This window comes from Xiphophorus maculatus, chromosome 8 (assembly GCF_002775205.1).
Source record: "Xiphophorus maculatus strain JP 163 A chromosome 8, X_maculatus-5.0-male, whole genome shotgun sequence".
Lineage (NCBI taxonomy): Eukaryota > Metazoa > Chordata > Actinopteri > Cyprinodontiformes > Poeciliidae > Xiphophorus > Xiphophorus maculatus.
In genome coordinates this window covers 515,892-531,070 of record NC_036450.1, presented here as the reverse complement: position 1 = coordinate 531,070, position 15,179 = coordinate 515,892, and the positions used below count along the sequence as shown (strand labels likewise).

Genomic DNA, 15,179 nt, shown 5'->3' with positions numbered 1-15,179 from the left:
CATAAGTTTGACCATTCGTCTCGATAACAGAATCCGGTCCCGCGCGAAAGAGAGAAATCGGAGAGAACCACCTATTAGAACTTTAACATCTGCTACTCCCTCTCCCTCCGCTCTCAGTCTTCCATGTCCGCCAAGTCCCCCAGGTCCGGAACCGATGCAAATTGGTCATACTCGCCTCACCCCAGCTGAGCGTCATAGGAGAATGACTTCCCGCCTGTGTTTATATTGTGGTTCACCTGATCACTTCATAGCTCATTGCCCAACTCGGTTAAACCCCCGGGTCCACCAGTAAAGGCGAGGAAACTGGTGGACCGTTTAGAAAAGGGGGATTCACCTCGCTTGCTATTATCGGCAACATTAATCGACCGCGATCAGTCACTTCCGTTGTCTGTCTTTATAGATTCGGGCTGCGAACAGAATCTCATTGATTCAGCACTAGTTCAGCAGCTGTCCATAGAAACCACCCCATTAACCGTTCCCCTTTGTGTCTCAGCTTTGGATGGAAAACCCCTTCCTAAAATCACCCATCAGACCAAACCGTTGAAGTTAGTTATTTCTGGAAATCATAGTGAGATCATTTCGTTTTTTGTTTTTCCCACCGTAAGCTCCTCCGTAATCCTAGGGTTTAAATGGTTGCAACAGCATAATCCCCACATCAACTGGACAGACAGACATGTTGAATCCTGGTCCACTTTTTGTCATCAATCCTGTCTCCGCTCAGCAGTTCCACCAGGTCCTCCCACGGCTAAACCAAAGGAGGCAGACATGCCTGATCTCTCCACCATCCCACCCGAGTACCATGATTTAACCCCAGTTTTTAGTAAGTCAAAAGCACTCTCTCTACCACCACACCGTCCGTATGACTGCGCGATCGACCTTCTCCCCGGGGCGCCACTTCCCTCTAGCCGGCTGTACAACATTTCTCGACCTGAACGGGAAACCATGGAGGGTTACATCAGAGACTCTTTAGCGGCCGGGATCATCCGCCCATCCTCCTCTCCCTTAGGGGCGGGGTTTTTTTTTTGTAGGCAAGAAGGACGGTTCGCTGCGGCCATGCATAGACTACAGGGGCTTAAATCAAATTACAGTAAAAAATAAATATCCTCTGCCCCTGTTATCTTCAGCTTTCGAGCCAGTGCATGACGCCACTATTTTCACCAAATTAGATCTAAGGAACGCCTATCATTTACTCCGTATTCGTCACGGGGATGAATGGAAAACCGCGTTTAAAACACCTATCGGACACTTTGAATATTTGGTCATGCCGTTCGGCTTGTCTAATGCTCCCGCTTTCTTTCAAGCTCTTGTAAACGATGTTCTGAGAGACTTTCTGAATATCTTCGTTTTCGTCTACCTAGATGATATTTTAATCTACTCCAAGTCCCTCGAAGACCACAAGCATCACGTTCGTCTAGTTTTACAACGGCTCCTAGAAAACAAGCTCTATGTAAAAGCTGAGAAATGCGAGTTCCACAAGCCATCCGTCTCTTTCCTGGGATTCATCCTTGAGGGTGGGCAGGTAAGGCCAACGGAGGAAAAGATCAAGGCTGTGCTGGAATGGCCAATCCCGGAAACACGCAAACAACTCCAAAGATTCCTCGGATTTGCCAATTTCTATCGCCGCTTTATCCGCAACTATAGTCAGACAGCCTTACCGTTAACTGCCCTCACTTCGACCAAGATTCCGTTCAGTTGGACTCCCGAGGCGGATGCGGCTTTCATTAAGCTAAAGACTCTGTTTTCTAACGCACCCGTGCTAATCCAACCTGATCCTAAGAAACAGTTTGTCGTTGAAGTGGACGCATCTGACACTGGAGTAGGAGCTGTTCTTTCCCAAGTCTCCGAGGCTGATAATAAAATTCATCCTTGTGCATTCTTCTCCCGTAGGTTGTCCCCCCCAGAACGCAACTATGATGTGGGCGATCGGGAGCTTCTGGCTATTAAACTAGCCCTGGAGGAGTGGCGGCACTGGTTGGAGGGCGCTGAACATCCCGTGCTGGTCTGGACGGATCATAAGAACCTCTCTTATCTACAAGCCGCTAAAAGGCTAAATCCCCGTCAGTCCCGTTGGTCCCTTTTCTTTTCCAGGTTTAATCTATCCATTTCCTACCGTCCCGGCTCACGTAACATCAAACCTGATGCCCTGTCCCGCCTCCATTCTCCGGATGATTGGGAAAAAGGTCCTGCCTCCATTCTGCCCCCCAGTTGCACCGTAGCCGTTGTTACTTGGGAGATAGAGGACCTAATTAAACAGGCACAACAATCTGAACCAGCCCCTGACTCCTGTCCTTCACATAAGATCTATGTTCCCTCCTCTGTCCGAGCCCGTTTTCTTAACTGGATCCACTCATCCAGGTTTTCCGGACACCCAGGCATCAGTCGCACTATTGCACTAATAAACCGCAAGTTTTGGTGGTCATCCATTCACAAAGATGTTAAGGAATTTGTGCTAGCTTGTCCTGTCTGTTCCAGAAATAAACCATCCCATCAGCCCCCTGCAGGTCTCCTGCAACCCTTACACATTCCGAAACGACCCTGGTCCCATATCGCTATCGATTTTGTAACAGGCTTACCTTCGTCTAAAGGCATGACCACCATTTTTACTGTTATCGACAGGTTCTCCAAAGCTTGCCATCTAATTCCGCTTAGGAAGCTCCCTTCTGCATTTCAGACAGCTCAACTCCTGGTCAAACATGTTTTCCGTTTACATGGTATTCCACAGGAAATATTATCTGATCGAGGTCCACAATTCATATCTCAGATCTGGAGGAACTTCTGCTCAGCGCTTGGCGCAAAGGTGTTGTTAACCTCTGGTTTTCATCCGCAGACTAACGGCCAGACGGAACGTTTGAACCAGGAACTGGAGTCAACCCTCCGCTGCTTCACATCCACCAACCCCTCAGACTGGAATCAGTTTCTTCCTTGGGTGGAGTATGCTCATAATTCACATATTTCTGCTGCCACCAGTTTGTCCCCTTTTGAAGCTTCCCTGGGTTATCAGCCTCCGTTGCTCTCCTCCGAAGAACGTGACTTAGCCGTTACCTCAGTGCAACACCACATCCGCCGCTGTCAGAAGATCTGGAGAACCACTGTCACCACACTTAACAACACCGCCGAACAAAACAAACGCCTCGCTGACCGCAAACGGACTCCCGCTCCCTGTTACACCCTTGGACAAAAGGTTTGGTTATCTTCCCGGAACATTCCCCTTAAATCCATGTCTAGAAAGCTCTCTCCTAGGTTCATTGGTCCGTTTTGCATTGAACGCATCATCAGCCCGTCAGCAGTTCGTCTGCGTCTCCCGGCTTCCCTGCGAGTTCATCCCACGTTCCATGTCTCACAGATTAAACCTGTCCAGACCAGTGCGCTTTGCCCTCCTCCAGAGCCCCCTCCTCCCGCCCGTGTCATTGATGGCCATCCGGCTTATTCTGTCCGCCGGATCGTGGACTCCCGTCGGCGAGGTCGTGGGTGGCAGTACCTCGTCGACTGGGAGGGCTACGGTCCGGAGGATCGTTCTTGGGTCCCTCGATCTTTTATCCTTGATCCTTCTCTTATTACTGATTATGTTTCGTCGCTTCCCTCCTGCTCTTCTCGGCCGCCGGGTGGCGACCGTTGAGGGGGGGGTACTGTCGGGTTCTGGGGGTCTTGGTCCTTTTTTTTTTCTCCTTTTGTTTTTCTTTTCCCCTCTTCCTGGTGTCAGTCTGTAGCATCACTGTGGCCCACTAGATGGAGCCAGAGGCTGTCTACCTGGGAGGCGCGCCCAGGGGTTTTACGCACCTGGCGGTCGTTATCTCATCATCCTCTGGAGGTTAAAGAAGCTGACTGCCAGCACTTCGACGCCGGAGTGTTTTACCTACTTGGTACACTGAGCCCCTCGAGGTTAGTCCTCTGAGTTTGTTTTTCCTCTAAGTAACTCTTCGTTGTCCTCTGTGCTCTTCAGGAATCGTTTTCGCCTCGAGACCATTTGGATTCCCCAGAGTGACTTTCATCCTGGCTTTTTGGTTAAAGCCCTCCTCGTGACGCCGTGGACGTTACCCACTGGTTGCCCGAGTTCCGTCTTCACCTCTCCTGTCAGATCTCAAGAGTCTCAGTTGTCATCGGCTGGCAGTCGGACCCCGCCTCCACCTCCGTCAAGACATCACTTACCTGCCCGCCCTCCACCGCAGCCTCCCTGCTTAGGAACCCACAGACTATCTCCCTGATTGTGATCATTCCTTCCCACGTAAGAACCGATCTGTTTCCATCATAACTCCCGTTTCCCAGTTGACCCGAACTCACCATCTCCTCCTGTTCGCAGTTTTCCGCTGTCTTCCAGACTCCACCCCAGGATCCCCACCACATCACATAACTTTGCCTCAATAAAAATCCTTAACTGATTTCTGTTCCCTGTGGTGTTCTGCATGTGGGCAAAAGCTTTAACGCCATCATGACATTTTCATGCTGTAGTTTTTACAGCCATTTGTTACAGTGCAGTTCTTAAATGCCAATAGTGCCCTGCAGAGAAAAACAAATATCTATAGTTTAATGTGTAACTAAAACCACTTTGAAGTTTTCCCAGGCGCAAAATATTTATGTTGCGTGATCTTCCATAATCTCGCGTGATCCCCTGATCTCGCTAGACCCTCCTCGGAGGGAGATCAATCTGACTATAATGAATCATGTTATCTCAACATGATTAAATTTCATAAACGTTAAGTTGCTGAATTTAGTTTAGTTTAGTTTAGTTTAGTTTAGTTTAGTTTAGTTTAGTTTAGTTTAGTTTAGTTTATTTCAGACAAACCTTTCACCGACAGTGTAAACGACACAAAGTACATAATATATTTCTTTTAAAAAAAAAACAAAACACATCACATCGGTGATTATGAGTCTGAAAAGGAGTATGCTGAAGTATAACTTATGTGGCCATACCCCTTTTCCAGCTGTAATTTATCACAGTATTTTCAATGTCCGATATCCTTTCTGACAAAGGAAATAATAAGTATAATAAGATTTCCTCAGCTAGATGAAAATAGTGTATACACACACATGCACATCTGTACACATGCATATATATATATTTACATACACAAACATATATACGTACATACACCCATATACACACCCATCTGCTTATAGACAAAATACACTGTTATTTTCATACCTTTATATATTTACCCACACCTGCGCCGACATGCCACCTACTTGATGACATCCTACCTAAAGTTTTGGTTCCCAACCAGAATTATCCCCCTTGTTCTTCCTTATAACTTTGAATAATAGCTGCCTTGAGACCTTTCTTAAAATGTTTCATACTTGGACTTTGCTTCAGCTCTTTAGAGAGTTTGTTCCAGATCCTCACACCAACCCCCGAAATGCACAATGTTTTCATTGTTGTACGAGCCTTCAAGGTTCTGAAGTTAAGGTTTTCTCTATAGTCATATCCCCCCACTCTATCGGAAAATAATTGTTGAATCTTTTCTGGCAATATTTTATTTCTGACTTTAAACATAATCTGTGCAGTTTGAAACTCTACTAAATCAGTGAATTTCAATAAATAAGAATCTATAAATAGATTGTGGGTATGACAGTAAAAATCAACCTTATGAACTAAGCGAATGGCTCTTTTTTGTAATGTACATAATGGTTGTAGTAACGTTCTGTAAGTGTTGCCCCAAATTTCCACACAGTAACTTAGGTAAGGTAAAATAAGTGAGCAGTACAGAATGTATAGGGCAGAGGAGTTTAAATATTTTCTAGCATTAGCAAAGACTGCAATACTTCTTACCAATTTAGATTGGACATATCTTATATGAGGTTTCCAACAGATCTTGTTTTGAATCAATACTCCCAAAAACCTAATTTCAGTCACTCTCTCCACAATCATATTATCAATTTGTATTATTAAATCACTCTTCTCTTTACACTTACCGAACAGCATAAACTTTGTTTTATCTAAATTTAGTGACAATTTGTTAATATTAAACCACTCCTTCAGTTTACATAAGTCTTGATTCATTTCAAACAACATCTTTCTTAAATCTTCACCCGTGCCAAAGATGGTTGAGTCATCAGCAAATAATATAAAGTTAAATCTCTTAGATACCTTACATATGTCATTTATATACAAAATAAACAATTTTGGCCCCAATACCGAGCCCTGAGGGACACCGCAAACAATATCCAAGCATGAGGATTGGAAATTACCCAACTGCACAAATTGTTGCCTATTGCTGAGATAATTTTTCATCCAGTGCAACACTACTCCTCTTAGACCATAACACTCAAGTTTTCTGAGTAGTATATCATGATCAATTGTGTCAAATGCTTTTTTCAAATCAATAAATACCCCAACAGCATGTTTCTTTTTATCTAAAGCACTGGTCACCTCTTCCATTAAATGCATAACTGCCATTGCTGTGGATCTTTGTGACCTAAATCCATACTGACTTTCAGTCAGTAGATGATGTTTACTAAGAAAACTTTCTAGTCTGACAACAAATATTTTTTCCACAATTTTAGAAAATTGTGGAAGTAATGAAACAGGTCTATAATTTGTAAAATCATGTCTATTTCCCGATTTATATAGTGGGATTACTTTTGCAATTTTCATTTTTTTTGGAAATATTCCTGTTTGAAATGACAGATTACAGATATATGTTAGCGGTTTAATAATTTCCACAATCACCTTCTTAATTATTATCATGTCGATGCCATCATAATCAGTTGACCTTTTATTTTCACATTTATTTACTATATCTATAATTTCGTTTTCCTCCACTGCTGTAATAAACATGGAATCTGGATTTCTCACTAATGCATCATTTGATATTTCATGTCCTGTGGGCTGCGGTATTTCCTCAGCCAACTTTGGGCCCACACTCACAAAGTATTTGTTAAAATTGTGAACTATCTCTTCGATATTATTTAAATGTTTATCTTCATTGTTTGTGGAGTTTTGTGGATAACTGACATGTTTAATATTTTTTCTAATAACCTTGTTTAAAATATTCCAAATACCTTTAATATTATTTTTATTTCTGTCCAACTGTTTACTATAGTAATCTTGTTTTGCTTTTCTTAAAACAACAGTCAGTTTATTCTTGTATTTCTTATATTTATTTTCTGCCACAGTTGATCTATGCCTTATAAAATCTCTGTATAGCTTATTCTTTTTTTTACAGGCATTTTGCAATCCCTTTGTGATCCATGGATGATCAAAATATTTATTTTCAGAAGGAAACTCTACAATCGGACAATTTTTGTCATATAATAATTTGAAAATATTCAGAAAATTATCATATGCTTCATCCACGTCATTTTCTTTTAGTACTGACTCCCAAGTTTGTTTAGATAAATCTTCTTTAAATGCATTTATAGTTTTTTCCGTCCTTAATCTTTTATTGATTGGATTATTTTTAGTCATTACTTTCTTGTGGCAGATATCACAAACAACAAAAACAGGTAAATGATCACTGATGTCATGAACTAACAATCCACTTATGGTGTTGTCTATTGAATTTGTAAATATGTTATCTATTAATGTAGCTCTATTAGCTGTGATTCTACTAGGTCTCGTAATTTGAGGGAAAAGACTCAGACTACATGTGGTATTAATAAACTCTTCAGTCAATTTGTGATTGTTGACATTTAGCAGATCAATATTAAAGTCCCCACAAATAAAGTAGTTCTTTGAATTTATAGCTGTATATGTTTTCTCAAACCATTCTATGAAGAGGTTCATGTTAGAACCAGGAGCCCTATATATACAGCTAACAATTATATTTTTATTTTTTTCCATATATATTTCAACTGTTAAAATGATCTTTAACCACATTAGTCATGTTTTCAATTAACTTATATCTGAAATTGTTGTCCACATATACAGCTACTCCTCCACCAATCTTTCCTTCTCTATTAATATAATTAAATTCATAACCCTCTAATTCAAAATCGGCTCCCTTATTCGAAGTAAGCCAGGTTTCTGAGATAGTAATGACACTAAAAGGCTGTTTAAATTGATTTAAACAATCCTTGATGTGGTTAAAGTTCGCATATAAACTTCTACTGTTGAAATGTATTATGGAGAATTTATTGTCTGTTTTAACTGTAATATTATATTGTTGAGTCGAGTAGTAGCAGCAGTTATTCCCATTATTATAGAAAAAGTTGTTTTCTGGGTCCAAGTCCTTTTCCTTATCCTGGCTTTTATATTCAGTATAGTCAAAAGTTTTCAGTTCAGGGTAGTCTGCTTTAGTTCGAGGTGTTAATGTTGTATCCATAGCCGATGAGGACATCATGTTGTTTAACTGAGACATGGTGATTGAGTGTCATATGCAATCATCTAAGATCCCTGATATAACATAAAACATTCAATTGTACTTATCCAGGTCAGCGATGTCTCGAACAACCAGAACCTTTGCCTCCTCTGGAGTTCCATTAAGTTTAACGAAAAACTTACAATTTGTTGTCCATGTTGCTTGAATCTTTCCTTGTTTTCTCAGAAACCGAGCCTTTCTGGCGATATCAGCATTCTTCTTGGTCAGGTGCTCATTAATAAATACGTCAGATCCTTTCAGCAATCTGCCTTGTTTTAACAGGGCAAACTTGTATTTCCTCTTTGTGAATCTCATGATAATGGCAGGTTTATCATCTTTTCCTCTTCTCGGAAGCGGGTGGCATGCTTCCACAGTGTCACAGTCCACCTCTATCCCCTTGGTCCGGAGGAAAGGGGAAATTGTTTATCCAATCATGTTGGATAAACAATTTCTTGTTTATCCAACATGATTTTATCATGTTTTTGTTTGAAACATTAAATCATTTAGTTAAAAGTACATGATATTCTTTTGTTAATGTAATAACCACCTAAGTTCATTTTTTTCAGTGTGCAATTAAAATGTTCTTCTTAAAACATTGCCATATTTTCAAGATGGCAAAAATACACATTAAATGTACTAATATACAATTTGAGTTTGTGAGACAATTGTTGTTGCGAAACTGCCTTCTGCCTTCTCCCTTCTCTCTCTACTTCTCACTCTACTTCCTCTTCTGAGAGGGGAGATGTGCTACCAGCTCTAACGGGTGAATTGAGTTTCCTAAATCTGCTGGGATTTACCTTGTCCAGAACTGAAGTAACCTCTGTTTAAAGCTGGTGTCGAGAAAGACTCGCCTGGTTCCTGACTGCCTTCATTCAGATGTCCCACCCTTCTTCCCCCTGTGAATTAGCCAGACTGAGCAGCCTGCAGTCAACTAGTTTCACAGAGCACACATGTTAACGCTCACTCTTTCTCTTTATTACGACTTGCACTTGTTACTGAACCAGGTTGGTTTTAGTGACTCGGGCGAGTCCCAAGGATGTTGTTTTACATATAGTTTGGGGCTATCAGCAACCTATAAAACATTTCCCACCTTTCCCTCTCCAAAATCAAACATCATAGCTATTTTATGACCATCAAAGAACTTTGAGGTGACTCATTAATTGAATGTCCATAACATCTTTTAGATTTTCTTTTTGATAAATATTTTATTAGTAAGGCAATTTTGCAAGTGTCAGTACAGTACAGCTTAATTCAGTAGCAGATATAATCAAATAAGTAAAATCAATCATCTAGTCTATCTTTCCCTAATGCTGAGACTGAGAACTAAAAAGGGAACCTTTGAGAGAGACGGACAGAGTATGGCATTTTGAACCCCAGAACTGGCCTGATGATGAAGAAGGTGTTGCAGCAGGAGGACGAGGTTGATTGACGAAGGCAGGGATCTCTGTAGGTCTGATGAGCTTTCGTCTCTGCATGGATGGTGAGGTCACACAGGACTTGGGTGCTGGCAGGAAGGGCACCTTTTTTCAATTGCAACTTCATTAATGTTTTTGAAAGATTTTCAAATGTGAATATTGTACAAGAAATCTTAAAAATTGAATCATTTTTAAGTTTTAATATAATAACATTTTATCATCTAACACAGGCTGAAGAGTTAAATTGTTAGCAATTTAATCATTTAAGTTTCTATTCACGAATACTGCTTTCTGAAAATTAGCTCAGTTTCTAAAGTGAAATAATTTTATTTAAGAGAGTGCTTAAACATTGCAACATCACAAAAGCCCAATCTTTATATCAATATGTTAATATCTTAATTTAAGATTTGAAATTACTCTTGCATTTGTAATATTTTGTTACAAACTAAATTAGATTTGCTCTAATTTCAAACTACAAAACCTAGACTCTTCAAACCTGGACTACATTATTCTAAACTTTTCTTGTTTTACAGGGAAAGTAAAACAAGAATAATTTGTGACTATTCTTTTTTATTTCTTCTTTTTCCTGCTCAGTTTATCATATCAAACTTTTTTGTTACCAATGCATTGTCATACTTTTTTTCTATGAAGACAAAAAAAATCTTGCAGCAAGGAATTATGGGTAATACAGTTTGCTGAAGTCCGCATGTATGCGGGTTTAACGTAAGGACTGAAATAGGACCCAAAATGGGCGGGCGAAGGAAGGATATGGAGAATTTGGGACACCCTTCAAACCGTATTCATGTCTATGAAACCTTTCAACACGAACGCGTATGTGATGGGCACAAGGGCGGAACAAGGGTGGAAGTGCGAGTATTCGGACCAGGGCTACCTTTAGATGGCAGTAATACACCTTTATGGATGTAATCTGCGATTAAACTCCCCAGAAGAAGATCCCAGTCGACGTATTCATACTATAGTTTATGGCAGACGTGGCAAACGATCGACGTCTTTCAACTGGCCGATCACATATTTGTTGAGCACTTCCGAAACAGCACACTGGTAAGTAGAGAAACTATCAAAGGACCGCTGTATATGATTTACTCAAATTCACTATCCGAAAGGTTAAATATGAGCTAATGTATTTCTGCATTCTCGTTATTGTCATTCATAGGCACTGGCAGGTTAGCATGTTACACTGGCAGCAGCTGAGTTAAAATTACAGCCTCATGTTTATGTCGGCTGGCGTGTTCCCAACTTTTAGGAGAGACATGCCTGGAGGACAGCAGTTATCGTTTGTGACCCGGTTGTAGAAGGAAGTTTCTGACTGAAAGTTTGAGACCGTTTGTCTCACTGCTGTCATTTGATCTTAAGAGGACCCTACATAAAGAAAGCTTGGTTTTCATCCTGTATAAGACCAAGCTGAAGTTGGTTTCCGATTCCAGCTTCCGAGTCGGGTAATGGCTAAAGGGCGATTCCACCCAATTTTTCACTATCTTTCGCATTTTTAATCTAATCTAGTTAAAAAACTACAGTACCTAGACTCTTCAAACCTGGACTAGATTATTTTTGCTCTAATTTTAGAATTTGAAACCTTTTTCTGATTTGTGAAACTTCAATAAAGGTTGATTTCACCACTTTTGGCTCTGGATCACACTAGAACTGCTTTAATTTCAGATTACAAGACCTCTTCAAACCGGAACTAGATTATTCTCAACTAATAGCAGAATATTTCGAACCATGTTTGTGATTTAAGGGGCCTTAATTAGTTTTGTCTGTAATATGATTTGTTAATGTGGTCTGTCCAGTTTATTCTCGTAAAGCTGCCGGCTTTACAGGCATAAAGTCGTCAGCTGTTTTCAGTGACCTACTCAGAAAGGTGGATTTTTATTTCCAGTAGACAGAACTTTTGGGGACATGCAACAATTCAAATAAATAGGATTTTTGTTGGACAACTGAAAACAAACAGAGCCATTTACATATATTATATTAAGTATATTGAGCCTTAATGTTTATATACATCAAGTTTACACAGATGTCATCGCCCTCTTTCACTATTTCACAGAGATAAAACACTATGTTGGTTGGATTTAGGTGCAGTTAACAAGACCCATACTACCTGCCCAATGTACGCTCCTGGCATAGGGGAAACAAATTCTGTCAGGGATAACCTGTCATGGCACAACACTAATGCAGTGCATTGCATTTTTGCCTTTACTGCCTCTTACAGGAAAACTGGCCTAATCAATGTCTTTAAAATGTACAGACTTTTAATTTCTTTGGACTCTGACTTCTAGTCGTTGTGGCACATTTTCTGATGCAGTGTCTGAATCAGAGCTTGACATAACGTGGGAATTTGGTAATAATTTTCAGATGACTCAAACAGTGCATGTAGCACAGATAAGTAGAGAAAATACAGCAAAGTTAAGATCTATCTGACTAACCTATCCTACTCATCTCTGACTGCGGGACACAAACATAGACATGAGTAGCTGCAGCACACGAGGGGGGGGTGTTAGTTTTCGCTATTCACCATCTCTGATTGGTGAATAGAGATGCTCTTGGATGCTCTTTCACCCAAGATATGAGCCTAATCTGTTTCTCTTGTTGAACTTCAGGAAGACTTACCATGTCACAGAGAGTTTTTTTTTTTTTTTACAAAAGCATCAAGTTGTGCTACTGCAACCTCAGAATTTTTGGGGAGGTGCACTACTGAGAAATTGGGTAACATTTCAACTAAATTGTTCACACCTTAGAGTCCTGTAGAAATATGTTAACAAAGAAGAGATTTAACTTTTTTTGTTTGTTTGCTGCAGAATCTGGACTAAAGTTTAGCTTTGTAGCAAAGAAGATGATGGAAGAGAGTGGGATTGAGACAACGCCTCCTGTGAGCCCAACACCTTCATCACTCACTGCCTCAGCCAGCAATCCACCACTCACCAGTGGTAAGACTTGATTTGTCCAGATTTGCTGTAAAGTTTCATTTGGTAAACGATGAGGTATTTTTCATAAGGAAAAATGGAGAGGGAACTGCTCTAATCCAATGTGTTTATCAGCTGTAATTTTGACATTTTAAAATCAGAACTTTATTTATTTAAAGAATAAATAAAGAAAAATGAGATGTACTATCTCATTTCCAAGGAGGTATAGTCAACAATAATACAAATCACTGTCCCGCCCACCAGATGAACTCTCCATTTGCACGGTTTAGGACAGTTACCCCATGGTTGCCAACTTAGTGACTTGCCAACCACTTCGCTATATTTTTCCCACACACACAAAAATCAGCACTTCAGGTTTTTTTAAGATCAGTGATCAGCCAGAAAATTGCACCGTTGCGTTCTTTTTAAAATAGCGATCTGGAGGCTAGTTGCGTTTTTGTTTTTTTTAAATTACCTTGAGCAGAGCAGAGCAGTGGCATTACTTTTCTGTGACTGTTGCTGTTTTCTTGCTCTTTCAAGTGTTCTGTTGCATGTTTCCAGTCACGGAAACCCGCAATCTGGAGAAGAGTCATTCGGTGTGTACTCCAGATTGTGTTGTTGGTTGTTCTTCATTTGAAGCTGCTGAACCTTTTCCCAGAGGGCAGCAGGGAGAACAAACCATGCTGAGGGTGGAAGGAGTCCTTTATAATCGACCGAGCTCTGGACAAGCGGCGACTATGAGCTTGTCAAGGATGGAAGGAATAATCTAACTATGAAGAGTGTTTTTTTGCACTTTTACAATCTGATGCTGTGAGTTCAATCTGTTTGAGCTCTGTTTGTTCACAAATACATCTCAGTAAATGACAATTATGACCAATTGCTTTTAAGGTTGGCCAATTAAACTAGAGCCCCTCTCCCAGAATTTACTGGGAGAGGGGCAGTGTATTATAAGGCTACCAGGCTTATAATATACTGGGGAAACCCTTTGTTTACGTTCAGTGAATGTTTGGAGACAAGGTAAAAGTAATGCTTAATGAAACATTATTTTGCCATACATATATGTATATAAGAATATACACTGCCTGGCCAAAAAAATGTCACCACCAAAAAATGGTCGCACTCTAATATTTTGTTGGACCGCCTTTAGCTTTGATTACAGCCCACATTCGCTATGGCATTGTTTCAATAAGCTTCTGCAGTGTCACAAGATTTATTTCCATCCAGTATTGCATTAATCTTTCACCAAGATCTTGTATTGACGATGGGAGAGTCTGACCACTGCGCAAAGCCTTCTCCAGCACATCCCAAAGATTCTCAATGGGGTTAAGGTTTGGACTCTGTGGTGGCCAATCCATGTGTGAAAAAGATGTCTCATGCTACCTGAACCACTCTTTCACAATGTGAGCCAGATGAATCCTGGCATTGTCATCTTGGAATATGCCCATTCCATTTGGGAAGACAAAATCCATTGATGGAATAACCTGGTCATTCAGTATATTCAGGTAGTCAGCTGACCTCATTCTTTGGGCACACAATGTTGCTGAACCTAGACCTGACCAACTGCAGCAACCCCAGATCATAGCACTGCCCCCACAGGCTTGTACAGTAGGCACTAGGCATGATGGGTGTATCACTTCACCTGCCTCTCTTCTTACCCTGATGCGCCCATCACTCTGGAACAGGGTAAATTGGACTCATCAGACCACATGACCCTCTTTCTTTCCTCCAGAGTCCAATCTTTATGCTCCCTAGCAAACTGAAGCCTTTTTTTCTGGTTAGCCTTACTGATTAGAGGTTTTCTTACGGCTACACAGCTGTTCAATCCCAACCCCTTGAGTTCCCTTCGCATTGTGCGTGTGGAAATGCTTTTGCGTTCACAATTAAACATACTCCTGAGTTCTGCTGTTGTTTTTCTTCGATTTGATTTGACTAAACGTTTAAGTAATCGCCGATCACGATCATTCAGGATTTTTTTCCGACCACATTTCTTCCTGGAAGACGATGGTTCCCCACCGTCCTTCCAGTTTTTAATGATGCGTTGGACAGTTCTTAACCCAATTCTAGTAGTTTCTGCAATCTCCTTAGATATTTTCTCTGCTTGATGCATGCCAATGATTTGACCCTTCTTAAACAGATTAACGTCTTTTCCACGACCACCGGATGTGTCTTTTGCCATGGTTGTTTAAGAAATGAGGAGTTACTCATTGCATCAGCTGGGGTTAAATAACTTGTTGCCAGCTGAAAGATAATCGCCTATGCAGTACTTATCCAATAGGAGGCTTGTACCTGCAAGAGCCAGTTAATGGGGAATTCATATAGAATAATAATTTAGATTAAAAATGTATAAATATGCTTAATTTAATTTTAAGAAATTCATGATGAGTATATTTTCTAGAATGTATAACTTAGTTAATATAAAGGGATACTTTTATTGTGAAAAGCAATTTTGGCTTCCACTACGTAATGCATAACATTAATATTGCCCGTATGCACGTTTGAAGTCAGATTGCAGTTGGATGCGGTGGAAGCAACACAATTTTTTGACCGAC

At 40.5% G+C, this 15,179-nt stretch overlaps 2 protein-coding genes across 2 annotated transcripts in view; both read left to right on the top strand.

Annotated features, from left to right (window-relative positions):
- The window catches only part of LOC102234833 (UDP-glucuronosyltransferase 2A1-like), a 3,167-nt gene extending 2,978 nt beyond the window's left edge, over window positions 1-189 (top strand). The window contains exon 6 of the mRNA XM_023338667.1: window positions 118-189. Coding sequence (XP_023194435.1) covers window positions 118-189 — 72 coding nt within the window. The remainder of the gene's footprint in view (window positions 1-117) is intronic.
- Window positions 190-10,458: 10,269 nt separating this feature from the next.
- The window catches only part of prrc1 (proline rich coiled-coil 1), a 37,647-nt gene continuing 32,926 nt past the window's right edge, over window positions 10,459-15,179 (top strand). Inside the window, exons 1-2 of the mRNA XM_023338294.1 lie at window positions 10,459-10,771; window positions 12,526-12,654. Of these exons, the coding sequence (XP_023194062.1) occupies window positions 12,561-12,654 (94 nt within the window). The 5' untranslated portion in view covers window positions 10,459-10,771; window positions 12,526-12,560. The remainder of the gene's footprint in view (window positions 10,772-12,525; window positions 12,655-15,179) is intronic.